Below are 15130 nucleotides of genomic sequence, written 5' to 3' on the forward strand. Positions count from 1 at the left end.
AGTGCTGCTTTTCTTCATTTTTATTTCCTGTCCTGGTGAAAGTTGGTTGTACCTTTTACAGTCTTACGAAAGCTAGAATCATGTGCTTCACGACCCACAGCTGAGTATGTGCTCTTGACAGTACGATCAGATTTCAGACAGTTAAGACGCTGCAAAGCACTTGGCTTTGGCAGGTTGGGATTTTGAGCTCCCCCTTACCACCGTCCGTGTCTGGCAGTAAACAGGCACTGCTAAGGTGGAGACCAGGAGTGTTTGTTTCAGAGTTCTTAGCTCTCTTCTCAACCCCACTGTCATCTCCAGCAGGTGCCATCGCTGATGTTTTTCCCACAGTCTCAGCCTCATCCCCATGAGTCCTGAGGCAGGGGACTTGGTACACAAAAATAGGAGGGAAAGGCAGTAAAACCATCAGGACACACTGACCCCAAGAAAGTATGTTGTCTGATCCCCAAACCAGAAGGCTAGGAAGTCCACTGTGAGGTGGGAGCCACAGCGTTGGAGACCTTATCCACTGCCTTCCAGACGGCAGTCGGGCCGCATGCATCACTCCATGAGTGTGGGGTGTCCTGACTGAGGAGCTGGGATGTGCTCATCCCATCCAGTCGGTCACCTAGAGAAAGGGCTAGTTCCGAACACAGGCAGTATCATGGATGGCCAGCTCACCAAGTCTGCAGCCGCCTCCTGTTCCGTCCAAGGCCTGAGCTTCCCGTGTCAGGAGGAACCCAGCAGGACCTTGGAAGCCAGGCTCAGACCTGGCTGGTCACCCAGTGACCTCTGCCAGCCAGTGCTTGTCCTGGCTTTTATTAGCCAAGTTGGCAGTCTCTGTGCTTGGGCCTCAGAGGGAGAGGCCAGCCAGCACAGAGCTCACCTGGGAGAGCCCTGGAGCCAGCTCAGTGGACTCTTGTCCTTAACTAGCTCTGTGACTCACAGGCAAGGAACAGCTTTTCTATTTCTTCATTGGTTTAAAAAAAAAAAAAAAAGATAGGCTAGTGGTCATTCTTACCTTAGAGTTGTGTCAATGAAACACAAAAGAGTCTGTTACCAGAAACTGGTATAGGATGGGCAGACACTCAGAAACTGAGGCCAGTGAAGCAAGAATAGGAGTGTGTTGAAGGGATCAAAAGCTGTGGGAATCATTGGGAAAGCTGGAGGATGTGGCTGGAGGCTTTCTGTATTGGGGCAGTGGCACTGCTTTGTAGAGGAAATGTGGCAGCCGTTGCTGCCACTGTTGTCTTACACCAGGAAGTCAATACAGCTACAGCTGGAAAGAGCATCCTAGTCCTTTCCTTGAGTCACACAGTCAGTGCAGGTGGCACCCTGGGCCACGTGCCTGGCCCCAGAGTTCCTGGAGCCTGAGAAAGTCAGTCTCAAACATTCCAGCGACTTGAAGTGGAGACAGTTACTGCCCTTCATCAGGGCTCAAGAGATCAGTGGGGGGTTCTCTGAAATCAGGAAAGAGTTCAGATGCCAGGCAGCCAAACCCAATAACGTATTTCAGTACTGCCCACAATAAAGACACTAACGGACATGGAACAATAAAAGCTGCCAGGCAACACCCTCTAGGGTTGTCACATCTCTAGTGTTTTATGCCTTGAGGGCGAAATCCAAACACCAAGAGGCTCTCTAGTGAAGAGTGCTGGCGCCTACCTGGCATTCTTTCCTCCCTCAGGGTCAGAATCCCTTTACTGTAAGGGCTAGCCCAGTGTCCAACCAGTAAGCCACACCCCCAGGCTCCATCTCAGGGGGAGTGGGTACCTGGGAGATCACGGGGGGAGGGAGACTTCTGGGAAAGATCTTTATAGATGCCATTTTGCTCTCTCTCTTTCTTCCGTTTCCCACCCAAAACACAACACTGGGAGCTAGAGCCCCAGGAACCATCTTGTGATCTCACAGCCAGCCTAGAATAGGAAGCTGTTTGCTGAAGAGGGCAGAGCGGGACGCGGGATGCTGCCGAGTATTTGGTGACGTCTCGCCAGCCCCTGGGCCACCCCGTGCTGTTGGACAGAAAGCCTGTGTTCCTCTGAGCCGTTCCTTTCTCATGCCAGACAACCTCCGTGCTTTCATAGGTGCATCACTTTAGCAGTGTAAGGTGTCGCTGTCATCCTCTGGTGCGTAGGAAAATCCCAGGAATGCACTCGAGGCCCCAGAGCTGCTGGCCACATTGTCAGGGGTGCAGCCAATGGACTTGGACACAGCTTCCTGCGTGAACTCCGGGTCAAAGTGTTTCAGGTCAGCAGGTCCTGCCTGTCAAAACAAGGCAAGGCTGAGACAGGAACCCTGCGGTCAGAACTGGAAAGGAGGTGTGGGGGGGCATGTCCACGCCCCCTCTTTTTCCCCCTATTTTAAAGAAAGTTTATTTTTTGAGAGACAGGTTGTGTGTCTGTGTGTGTGTGAGAGAGAGAGAGAGAAAGAGATCTTCCATTTGCTGATTCACTCCCCTGATGCCTGCAACAGCTAGGATGTAGCAGGCCAAAGTCAAGAGGAGTCAGGACTTGCATCTGAGTCTCCCACGTGGGTGACCGAGCCCCAAGTACTTTCCCTATCAACTGCTGCCTCCCAGGGCGTGCAGTACAAGAGGCTGGAACAGAAGCCAAGGTGAGCCTAAAATCCAGGCAGAGTGGAGGGTTAACTCGCAGCCCCCTGGCCACTCTTGAAGCCCACCCTAACTTCCACATGGTCTGCAGACCACGCATAAGCAGGAGGATGAGAAGTATACTTCATTTCTCAGCATAAGCCAATGGTTTAACAAAAAAAGTTCTGACTGCCCTTCTGGGAGCCTCCTGGCCTCCACACCGACAGCATTCCCGCACATTTACATGCCTCATTTAATCCCTGCTCTAATCCTTCAGCATCCAGCCTACTCCATACCAACCCTCACACCAGCCAGTCAGTCAACGTGTCACTAGGCATCACTCTTGGAGCTGGGAAGACAGGAGAACAAATCAGAGGGATCCCTGCTTCCGAGGAGCTGCCATGCTGTGGGGGAGAAGCACAAAGCAGGTGGCCGTGGGGAAATGAGAACATGGCCACGCGGCAGAGATGACCAGGAGCTGCATAGGTGCTTCTGGAGGAGGTCCTGAGTGGCACATCCTCCAGTTCCCACCTGGGGAGAGGGCACAGGCCTGTTCCCTCACCCCTCCCACAGGGGAGAGCCACCTGGGCAGCTTTGGCCAATGGGATGCTATTAAATGTGCCACCAGCAAAGGCTTGAAACCTGCACATGGACAAGTCTCTTTCTCTGCGCCTGGAACCCTGGAGCTAACATGTGAATAAGTCCCAGCTAGGATACAGGAGGGCAAGAGGCCCCATACAAGGGACCCCATTTGCTGTGACAGCCTGGCAACTCCCAGACATGTGAGTGAGGTAATCCAGGGTCATCAACTACTACTGACCAGGCACGTGAGAACTTTTCAGAGGCCAGGTGGCCTGTCCCCAACGGGAAACGCCACCCCTAGAATCTGAACAAAATCAAAGCCACCAGCTTTGAGGCTGCCTATTAGGGAGCCTCTTGGTGAGGAAGATCTCGTATGTGCAGAAGCTTCTGTGCCCTGCGTGTTACAAACAAGCAAGGGAACATATTAAGGGACTGTGTATGGGAGAAGGGGTATGGGAGGGGCGGGGGGACTCCCCAGTGCTTATAAAACTGTATCACATAATACAACGTTAATAATAATAAAAAAAAAAAAAAGGGACTGTGTAGGTCTGCCTGAGCATGCAGGTCTCAGGCTATGAACCCAAACAGACCATGGTTTCCATTTGCAAGAATGTCTTGAGGGGAAGGGTGTTTGGGGCAGTGACTGAGATGCTACTTAGAAAACCCACATTCCATATTGGAGTGCCTGGGTTCAGGTCCCAGAACTGCTCCCAAATCCAGTTTCCCATCTGCCTTTCCAATAAAAATAAATAAATCTTTTTTTTTTTAAGATTTTTTTTTTTTTATTGGAAAGGCGGATATACAGAGAGGAGAGACACAGAGGAAGATCTTCCATCCGATGATTCACTCCCCAAGTGAGTGCAATGGCAGATACTATGCCGATCCCAAGCCAGGAGCCTCTTCCGGGTCTCCCATGCGGGTGCAAGGTCCCAAAGCCTTGGGCCGTCCTCAACTGCTTTCCCGGGCCACAGGCAGGGAGCTGGAAGGGAAGCGGGGCTGCCGGGATAGAACCGGCGCCCATATGGGATCCTGGGCGTGCAAGGCGAGGACCTTAACCACTGCGCCACTGCGCCAGGCCCAAAAATAAATAAATCTTAAAAAACAAAACAAAAAAACAGCAATCACATTGGACCCAGCAATTTCCCTTCTGAAACTTAAGGACATTATCAGAATTCTTAGCTACAATGATCACCAGCAATGGAGGAAAATAATGGTCACAGCTTAGAGTTCACAGCTTAGAGTTCACAGCTTAGAGTTCACCATTCTCTGTGCTACCAATTTAAGATTAAAATATTATGGGGTGTGCATTCTGGCATAGAAGTTAAGGCATTACACGGGCCACCCCTATCCTGTATTGGGGTGACTGGCTTTGAGTTTCAGTTTCATTCTCAATTCCAGCTAACTCCTGGGGGTTAGCAGGTGATGGCTTCAGTGGCTTGGTCCCTGTCAGTTGCATGGGGACTAGCCTGATCCAGTCCTGGCTGTTGCAGGCATTTGAGTGGTGTGGTTTGGAGATTTCTCTCTCTCACTTTCAAATAAAATGAATAAATTTTTAAAAAGGAAAGGAAAAATATTATACAACCACTAAAACGCTAAACTTCTGTGTGATATGAGCAAATAATCCGATTGTTTTAGCTAAAGAAAGGAAGGACTCCAACAATATAAAAACACATAGGAAAAAAGGCTGGAAGGAAATCTGCCAACAGCAATTCTCCACTACTGCTTTTAGTTTCTGTTTTACACACTTCCCACAAAGAAGTGTCATTTCTGTTATCAGGAAAAATTCTAAACACAGGAAAAGGTAAAAATGTTCCGGTGGGGCTTGGCTCTGCCTGGGTGTGTGTGACTTTAGAGGCTGTAAAAGCACCTGCCAGGAGCGTTCCTGGTGCTAAAAGGAAGGAGTGGCGGACTGACTCAGCCAGCAGTCAGCACGTGTGTGTCCGAGAACCAGTTCTGCTCGAGCTGCCCGTGCGGCTTTGTGGACAGATCCTTGAGTTTCGTGGACCCTCAACATTGTGATCCCCATGGACAGCGGGTCCCTGCCAAACCTGGGAATCTTGCATGCTAAAGGCTGCAATCTCTTACCACATTGGGGTTGAAGGGTGGCGTCAGCCTCTTATGGTACAAGTCATCCCAGTTGATGGGGCTGAAGAACACGTGGTTCTGAATCTCGAGCTGTTGTGAGAAGGCACTGATCAGAAGGGGCCTTTGCCAAGGGCACTCCCACCCCCACCTCCACACCCTCCGCAGTTCCAACTGGAAAGGGATGTGCTGCGCTAGCTGGCAGGTTTCCTGCAGCCTCTCGCCTTTGCCATCAGGCAGAACCCCAGGCCTTTTTCCCGAGTGTCGACTTACTCCACTGCACTGGACATGGAGGCATGGCCACCAGCAGGGCAAGAGGGGCCTGTTCTGGGCTTGGGAAGAAGAATCCCAGGGAAATTTGAGGACCTCTTCACCAGCTCTGCCTCATTCTGAGTCTCCAGAGCTAAGCAGACCAATGCCTAAGGAAGGTTTAAGAAGTCAAGTCCCTCAAAAACCGCAGATTCCAAGACCCACAATTTAGTACTCAGTCCTGGGCATGATTCACTACTCCTTCTTCTTTGTTGTTGTTGTTGCTGTTTCATCTTTTTTCCTTCTTTTTTGAAAAAAGATTTCTTTAGGGACTGGCGTTATGGCTCCACCTCCAAGTGCCAACATCCTATATGTGCATCAGTTTATGTCCTGGCTGCTCCACTTCTAATCTAGTTCCCCACTAATGCATCTGGGAGAAGAACAGTGAAGAATGGCTCAAGTACCTGGGACTTTGCACCCATGTGGGAGACCTGAAAGAAGCTCCTGGCTCCAGGCTTCGGATCAACTCATCTCTGGCCATTACAGCCATTTGGGGAATGAACCAGTAGATGGAAGATGTTTTTCTCTCTGTCTCTCCTCTCTGTAAACATTTTTCAAATAAAAATTAATATATCTTTATTGTAAAGATTTATTTTTTATTATTTTTTCATTGGAAAGGCGGATATACAGAGAGGAGAGACAGAGAGGAAGATCTTCCGTCCGATGATTCACTCCCCAAGTGAGCGCAACGGCAGATACTATGCCGATCCCAAGCCAGGAGCCTCTTCCGGGTCTCCCACGCGGGTGCAGGGTCCCAAAGCTTTGGGCCGTCCTCGACTGCCTTCCCGGGCCACAGGCAGGGAGCTGGAAGGGAAGCAGGGCTGCCGGGATAGAACCGGCGCCCATATGGGATCCTGGGCGTGCAAGGCGAGGACCTTTAACCACTTGCGCCACCGCGCCGGGCCCAAAATTAATATATCTTTAAAAATTGATTTCATTTATTTGAAGGAATTACAGAAAGTGAGAGAGGGATGGAGGGAGTGGTCTTCCATCCCCTGGTTCACTCCCCAGATGGTCAGACTGACCAGAGCTGAGCTGGATTTTCCTTGTTTATTTCCTTCCCGTCACTAGAACACTTTGTGATAATTGTACATGACATTTTCTCCTAACCTTGAGCTTCGTAACTGCAAAGACCCAGTGGATTGAATCCCCAGCACCTTGCTTGGTATCTGGTACACAGCAGGTACTCAGTCAATAGTGACTGACTTAAAGAATGAAAGAAAACTATCAGCGGGCAGACATTCGGGATGTGTGGATGCCTGCAGCCCTTACACAGTGTTTGCTCTGTGTATCAGCTTTTCTGCTTCTAATCCAGTTCCTGCTAATACACGTCCTGGGAGGCACAAGTACCTGGGTTGCTGGTACCCATGTACAACACCCAGATGGAGTTCTGGGCTCCTGGCTTTGGTCCGATCCAGCCAGGGGTTGGGGGAATTTAGGGAAATGAAGAGCAAACGGAAGCTCTCTGCCTGCTTGTCTCTTTGTCTTCCAAAGGAAATGAAAACACACTGAAAAACTAAAGTTGCCAGCTAGTGGCAGTACTGAGTTTCCAGATGGACATTGCTAGCAGCCTGGCTTTCAGGTGCAGCCAGATGCAGTTCACTGTGGTCTGAGCCATGTGTGCAGGAAGTGGGCAGCCCCAACAGGCGCCAGTGCCCTGTCGGCTGGCAGGTCACCTACAAAGTCAGCTTTGGAGCCCAGCCGCTGTCTCTGGTCTTTGCAGAGAAGGCCTTGCAGGAGGTCACAGGCGGCCACTGTCCGGCCCACAGGTATCTGCAGTGGCTGGTGCAGAATGTTGTCGTACATCTGGGCCACATCTTGGCTATAGAATGGTGGCTGGAGAGACAAGGGGAGAAAAGCTGGAGGGTCATCCATGCACAAGTGGGTCTCAGGGAGTCTTGGGGCAAGTTGCATCGCTGGGAAGACTCAGCCAGACCCCGGTTTGGGACAGTGGCTCACAAGGACAGGCTTTCCATACTTCCTGCACCTTGGAGAGAGTTGTCCCCACCACAACCAGGCTCAAGGACCCTGCTGCAGGACCCCCATCCCACCTCTCCTCATTCAGTGAGTGCCACAACTTTTTGCTCAGCAACCATCCAGAGAGACTGGCATTTTTCCCAGGGTTCCAAGTCCGGGAAGGCAGCCAGGCCCAAGATTCTACCTAGAGCACGCAGAGCCTGGGGTTGGAATCTGAGGGAGTTGCTATCAGCATTGTGACCTCTCTTGGTCAATTTCTCCCTCTGACAAATAAGAACAACTCCATTTTCTGCAAGGCTAGCCTCCAAACGCTGTTGTGAGGCAACCAAGGTGAGACGGTATATTATAAACTCTAAAGTGCTATGCTAACATTGCTGGGGAAAAAAATAGGTCATTCTCGGGCCTGGTGCAGTGGCCTGGCAGCTAAAGTCCTTGACTTGCAACTTCTGGGATGCCATATGGGCACCAGTTCATGTCCCAGCAGCCCCAATTCTTATCCAGCTGCTTGTTTGTGGCCTGGGAAAGCAGTCAAGGATGGCCCAAAGCCTTGGGTTCCTGCACCTGTGTGGGAGACCCATAAGAAGTTCCTGGCTCCTGGCTTTGGATTGGCTCAGCTCCAGCCATTGCGGCCACTTGTGGAGTGAATCATCGGACAGAAGATCCTCCTTTCTATCTCTCCTCCTCTCTGTATATCTAATTTTGCAATAAAAATCAATAAACCTTTTTAAAAATAAGTAATTCTCACATTCACTGTGGAATCATCTTTTGGATGCAACATGGAGCTGGATGGTTTAGTTTTGTGTAGAGTTTCAAAAAAGGGAGCCCCGCCTCAGCTCATCCCAGAAGCACAAGTGCCTGCTGGCAGGGGAGCCCCACTCACCAAGCCGTGCAGCATCTCATAGAGGACTGCCCCCAAGCACCACCAGTCCACAGCCCGATCATAAGGCTCTTTACGAAGCACCTCGGGAGCCAGGTACTGTTAGGAGAAACACACTTGTTTGAAGGGAACTACAGTCTTAATTGCTACCTCTGCAGACCAAGCACTTGGAGGAGAAGATGGCCAGGGGTTGCACCTGCTGTGACAGGCAGAGCTGCCTGCAGGTTCATTCAGCAGCCACTCACCACATGCTGGCCCTGTGCAGGACCCTCTGTTGTGCGCTGGGTACACTGGGAGATCAGATCACATGGAACTGCTCTGTACAGCTGCACATGTACCACACACAAGTACCAGCCAAAGGGATAAAGTGACCACAAGGGAGGGCATGGCCTAGCAGGATGCTGGTTGAGGCACCTGGGTCCCATATTGAAGTGCCTGGGCTTGACACCTGGTTCTAATTTCCGACTCCCACTTTCCTACCAATGCAGACTCAGGGAGACAGCGGTCATGCTTGAAGTAATTGGGTTTCTGCCACCTACATGGGAGAACTGGATTGAGTTTCTAGCTCTCAGCCTTCAGCCCTGCCTAGTCGTGGTCATTTGAGGAATGAACTAATAGATGAGTATCTGTCCATCCCACAAATGAATATACTTTTTTTTAAAGTGGAGGGGACTGAAATTCTGGGTGTATTGCACTCACCAAACCATAACCATAGTCCAGTAGGGTATCTGCCACATTACTGTTTGGTTACAAGGGGTGATTTTTTCAATTAGTTTGTCTAGAAGGGGTGCCTTCTTCTGATTGTGTGAAGTTATCCAGGGTCATTGGAATAGGGAGTCCCTGGAGTCCTCTCACAGAGCAGTGGACAGACTACAGATAAAGTGTAAGCCATGTGGGCCTGCAGAAGGCCGGCGAACCACTCAGACCAGAGCCTAGTCAGCATGCGGTGTCAGGCAGGTCGCTTAGCTGGAACCTCGGTTTCCTCCTCTGTAGAAGGCGGATTCAGAACCTGGCCTGGGGAGCTGTCTTAAGGAAAATGTGTGTCACAGGTGCAGCACCTTGAATGCGGGGAGCAACCACATGACCCTTGTGTCCCCTAACCCCATGGCCATGGCCAAATTATAGGAGAAATGATGTGTGAGGAACGTGTCTCCTTCATGGTCTTGGCAGTGTCCGAGGAAGAGATGGCTGGGCTGCCAGGCTCTGGCAGCGGTCGGACGGGAGGAGAGAGGAAGCAGCTCTGCATAGCGGACAGCTCATCATAGGCAATCACAGTGTCTGTAGCTCAGAGCAGTCAACTGTCCACCAGCTGTCCTGCTAGCACCTTGAGGAAGCCCAGCTGGCACCCAGAAGCCAGGTTTTCAAGCACATGGAGAAAAACAGGGCAATCAAACCCTGTCCCACACCCAGTTCAGCAGCCTCAGCCCTCTCCCCCAACCCCAAGTCTAAGTCCGCTTCAGCTCCAAACTCTAAGATGGGTCGGAATCCAAAGATTTTAATCCCAAGGCTATAGGACAGACAGATGTGTGTGAATTACTGCTGAAATTGACAAACCTGAGCTCTCTAGGTGCTTAGGGGCTGGAAGAGGGAGGTGGGTTTGTGCTTTGTACCCTGCAGAGCAGTGCTGTCTAACGCAGCAACCAGCAGCCACATGTGGCTATTGAGCACTTGAAATGTGACTAGGCCAAATGGAAACGGGTTGTCGGCATAAAGTACACACCAGACTTCCAAGACTCAGGAGAACAAGCTATTTCAGCCATTTTTATGTTGACTGTGTATCCAAATAAGATTAGATATCCTGGATTAATAAAATACATGATTAAAATTGATGTCATCTCTGACTGTACAACGGCAGCTGCTGGACGCTTGTAAATTGTATGTGTGGTTTGCATTTCTGTTGGCTAGACGGCCCCGCTGAAGAGCTTCTCCAGCAGCTAGCTGATCAGTTCCCAGCACTCCCGGGAGCTGGTGACCCCATTACACAGATGGGAAAATCAATGCTCAGTGCTCAACCAGCTCACGGAAGTGCTTGAACGGAGAGACAGAGCTCTCTCAGTCAGCTCTGATCAGAGACGAGGCCTCCATCATGTGTAGCCTATCACCTCCACTTACCTCGGGGGTGCCACAGAACGTGGACGTGGTCTCCTCGGGCTCCACACCTTCCTTGCAGAGGCCGAAATCTGTCAGCACCACATGTCCCTGCAGGTGAGGGACGGCGGGGGCAGAAGGGAGATCTAAGATCCTAAGAACAGAGAAGCACAGCCTGCCACAACCCAGGGGAGCAGCTGGAGGTTCTAAAGTCCAGTATAGGCTGGAAGCCACTCAAGGTATACTTGGGAATATGGCATGTCCCTAGGTGCCCTAAGCTCACTGTAGACCCATCCTTGCCACAGTGGTAGCTCCAGCCTGGCTCTGCGGGATAACGGGGCTGGGCACTCCAAGCAGCCTGCGCCCTGCCACAGCCAGGATCCTACAGGATCCTACACACCCATAAACCTTGCACACATACGCGTACACATGACCTCTTGTGCATGCAGTGCACACTTCTGTATATACTCACACAGGCACACATGTACAGATTGATTGAAATGTATCTGCCACCATTTGGACACATGTTGGATGTATACACACCCATGAATACAGATTCATGGCTAGACAACTTGCATGCATAGCCATGCACACACACACATACCAACCTGGCAGTCCAAGAGAATGTTCTCTGGTTTCAGATCTCTGCAGAAACAAAACAAAACACAATAGAGTTTGTGATGTCTTAACATTTAGCTGGATATCTGGGAACTCAGGATCCTGAAGGGAAGATTAATCATGGAGGATCCTACAGACACAGACACCACACCCAGGGCGGCCAGGCACCTGGCTCTAGTAAGGAACACCTCCAGTCCCAGTCCAACTGTGGGACCGCCCTCCTCCCGGCCCCGACTCAAAGGAGCAAGCTCACTGGGATTTTCTCAGGATCCAGGGGTCCACACAAACCAATGGCTGTGGGAATAAGAAGGGCCTGGGGAGGCTCTGAGCTCCAGCAGGGCTCACCTATAAATGATGTTGAGAGAGTGCAGGTAGCCAATGGCGCTGGCCACCTCGGCTGCATAGAACCTTGCCCGCGGCTCTAGGAATCGGTGCTCCCGCTGCAGGTGGAAGAAGAGCTGGTGGAAGGAGGAAGTGTGTGAGAGGTCTTCTGGGGCTCTGGCTGGCACAAGTATCTCACCCTGAGCTGTAGGGTACTTCTGACCAGAGTGGTGGGCTGGCCCAGTTCCCTAGTTTGGTGGGAGTAGCCAGAGTATCAGCAGGAGGCCAGATTAATTAGCACTGACTAAATACCTGCTGTGTTCCAGGCCCTTCCACATCTCTTATCTCACGGACTCCTAATAAACTTCAAGGTAGCAACAGTTTTGCCAGTTTCATGAATGGGAAAACTGGGAGGGTTCTGAATGGTCAGGTGACTGGCCCAGGGCCATGCGGCACCCGATGGGCTGAGTGTGGGTTAGGTGCTGGGTGGTTCAAAGCTGTGCCTGCCCTCCAACTCAGTGAACCTGGTTATGGCTACCATGAGGGACTAGGCTGGGTCTGTCTGTGGACCATTTGCTCTGTCCTATTCTTCTGGCCTAGAAAGCCCTTGACTTTGGTACACAGGATAAAACAACAACAACAAAAGACAAAACAAAACAAAAAAAAAACTCCCCTCCGGCACCTGGTTAGCCCTGGAATCACTGAAGTGTGCCCAGATACAGAGTGATGTCCTGAGGGAGCCCTGCTTGTCCCCAGCTGTGTCAGGGTCAACTGGCGGTGCAGGTCTCTGTGTGGCACAGGGCCTGTCTCTAGCCTGTAGCTCGTGGTGTCCAAATGGGAGCCCTGCAAACCTGGAGCACTGAGCAACTCTTCACGTTGACCTTTTCCTGTTGGCAGCCTTTGGCAAGTCAAGCAAACCCAGCTCCACCAGGGACAGGCGGGGTGGCTGGGAACAAGCGAGTCACCTCTTGAGCCTAAGCTGTTTCAGCTACACAGTGGGTCCGTCTTCAGGACAAGGTGAAACCATTCCATAACTTGGCACGCAGTGGGCATGGAAGGGATGGACAGCTTCTGGGGAGGCCTCCTTTCCCCCGCCCCTACCTTTCAGGGCCACTCACCTCTCCGCCATTGACATAGTCGAGCACAAAGTAGAGCTTCTCTGGGGTCTGGAAGGAGTAGCGCAGGCCCACGAGGAAGGGGTGCCGCACGTTTTTGAGCAGCACGTTGCGCTCTGCCATGATGTGGCCCTGCTGTAGGGTCACACAGACAGAGGGTGGGGCCATGTCACGCTCCACATGGCTTCACCACCCCGGGCTGGCTGCCTAGGACCCTCTCCCGCCTTTGCTCAAACCCTCCACAGTGGCTCCCTATTGCCTACAGGGCCAGGTCCTGGGCTCAGTGCCCTTCTCATCTTTAGTCAGTCCCTGGATTAGAAACTGCTGCCTCCTAAGGCAAAAAGCAAAGCATATATTCTTCATACGTTTCCAAAACAAAGAAAAAAACAAAGAGGTGGGGCTGCACTATTCACCTTTACACACATTTCCACCTTTGCTCCTGCGGCTTCCCTCACTCACACATCCCATCTTCATTTCAAATCAGGAGAATCCTACAGCCAAGGCTGGCAACAAGGCCACTGCTCTTGGGAGCCCTTCCTACCCCCATGAGGTCCTGGCTAACATTACTGATCTTCTCTCAAACTCAAGGCTTCTAGGTAGAAATCCAGGTGGCTTTGGCCCAGCATGATGGCCTAGTGTCTAAAGAGCTCTCCTTGCATGAGCTGGGATCCCATATTGGCACCAATTCATGTCCTAGCTGCTCTGCTTCTGATTCAGCCCCCTGCTTGTGACATGGGAAAGCAGTAGAAGATGGTCCAGGGCCTTGGGACCCTGTATCCATGTGGGAGAACTGGAGGAGGCTCCTGGCTCCTGACTTCGGACTGACTCAGCTCCAGCCATTGTGGCTACTTGGGGAGTGAACCAGTGAAGAGAAGATATTTCTCTTTGTCTCTGCTTTTCTCTGTGTATCTGTCTTTTCAATAAAAATAAATAAATAAAATCAATCTTTAAATAAATCCAGGTGGCCTTAACCTGCAGGGCCTTTGGAGAATGAGTGGTGCAGCTCCCACGTTACACAGATGGAAGTCTTGGTACCAACACAGCATTGATGGGTTGTCATGAGAGGCCCTGAAGTTCTCAGGGGAAAGGAGAGATTTGCAGTGTTCTAGGGGATGCAGCATGGCCTGCCTGCCTTGGGAAGGGCTACCCTCTGCCTCCTGGGACCACCTGTGACCCAGGTCCTTGGACCCCTCAGAGGTGAGAGCCCAGACGAGGAACGGCACTGGTACCTCCTTGTTCTGCAGGATGGATTTCTTCTGCAGCACTTTGACGGCGTAGAACATCCCGTCCGACTTGCGCTTGGCCAGCAGCACCTGAGCAGAAGCACCAAGGCAGGCTGTGGACCCTGGCTCTCGTGTTCACAGCCTGCTTCCATTCTACACACGCAGCAGCAGGCTGGGGAGGTGAAGGATGGGAGATCTAGTCCCCACCTATGCCCTTCTCCCTTACTCACCTTCCCATAGTTCCCTTTGCCAATGACCCTGAGGAAGTCGAAGTCTGTGGGCCGGGCACTGGTAGACAAGAGAAGGAGGATGAGAGAAAGACATGGGTCGTGTTTACAAGCCCAGAGACCTCGCTGTGACTACTGCCCCATTCCTTGGGTCTTCCCAAATGGTCTTTGCTCTGTGTGAGCTAGGGTTCTTTTTGGCTTTGGAGCTAGGTGGTATATGGGGGCCTTCCAGGAGCCACACCTAGGAAACCCACCTGCTCCCAGCCAAATGGGCACCTCCAAGACTCTTTCTCCCTGCCAGGGGTTCAGAGTTACCCACAAGGAAGAAGCAGAGAAGATAACACAAGACACATTGCATGGGCAGGTCTTCATTGCATGAAGGGCCTGGGGGTGAGGAATTACTAACCATGCAGGTGTCTGGGGACATTCCAGGTAGAGAACCATGCATGGGCAAAAGCCAGGAGAGGGTCCTGAGCACAGATGGCATAGGGTCTTGAATGCCAGACCAGAGAACTTGGGATTTTGTTGCCAAGGCAAGAAAAAGGGAGACAGGTATTAGGGAAGCCCAGGAAGCAAAAGTAGTTTGAGAGATCAGAACTCACTTCGGGTTGGCTGAGGGTCCCAGGTTGATGTTTCCACTGGTCCCTGTGGACTGAAGACATTTAAACAAAGAGGGGAGAGGGATGAGCAGGCTTCCTCCCTTTGCCCTCCCTGATCCCCTTAGCTCCACTGCCTCCTTGATCTCTTTACACTCCCCACCCTTCCCCATTCACTTATCCACCATCTCACAGCTTCTTACAACAGCCTCTGGAGGCTGCTGACTGTTGTGCCAATCCTGAGCGGGAGGAAGCTGGGACACAGAGGGACTGTCCAAGGTCTCCAAGATAATTAGGCTGGGCCTCAGATTTAGGGGTCTACACAATGAACCCCAAGACTTTTCTACCCCATCTACTTTCTAAAGTCCCCTCTTCCTGATTTCTCTGCTAAGAGTTTCTCTTTGTCAGTTCTGTGGTCCCTCTTTCCACCCAGACCTTGGGTCCAGAATAGCCCCCCAAAGCCGGTCCATGTCTCAATGGCATTTTGCTGCCCTGGGAAGAAGTAATTGCCTCTGTCAGTCAAGAGTGGGAGACCAAGAACCACTC

The 15130-nt window shown here is 51.5% G+C and overlaps 1 protein-coding gene across 1 annotated transcript; it reads right to left on the minus strand.

Moving 5' to 3' along the window:
- Positions 1-2073: 2073 nt before the first annotated feature.
- SGK2 (serum/glucocorticoid regulated kinase 2) lies at positions 2074-14757 on the minus strand. Its single transcript, XM_040981240.1, has 11 exons — positions 14591-14757; positions 13992-14049; positions 13768-13851; positions 12542-12673; positions 11448-11560; positions 11093-11129; positions 10509-10595; positions 8400-8495; positions 7223-7378; positions 5237-5326; positions 2074-2241 (listed from the first exon to the last, which is right to left on the minus strand). Exons 1-11 carry the CDS (start codon positions 14755-14757, stop codon positions 2074-2076), a joined length of 1188 nt encoding a protein of 395 aa, XP_040837174.1.
- Positions 14758-15130: the final 373 nt, after the last annotated feature.

The sequence above is a fragment of the Ochotona curzoniae genome, unplaced genomic scaffold, assembly GCF_017591425.1.
Source record: "Ochotona curzoniae isolate NIBS_2020 unplaced genomic scaffold, NIBS_Ocur_1.0 contig_3520, whole genome shotgun sequence".
Lineage (NCBI taxonomy): Eukaryota > Metazoa > Chordata > Mammalia > Lagomorpha > Ochotonidae > Ochotona > Ochotona curzoniae.

Coding starts and splice junctions, on each gene's coding strand:
- SGK2 (XM_040981240.1), bottom strand. CDS start 14,757: ATGGGGAAGGGTGGGGAGTGTAAAGAGATCAAGGAGGCAGTGGAGCTA. Junction 11,130..11,447: donor TCTCTCAACATCATTTATAG/GTGAGCCCTGCT, acceptor TTGTTTCTGCAG/AGATCTGAAACCAGAGAACA. Junction 7,379..8,399: donor ATGAGATGCTGCACGGCTTG/GTGAGTGGGGCT, acceptor TTGTCTCTCCAG/CCACCATTCTATAGCCAAGA.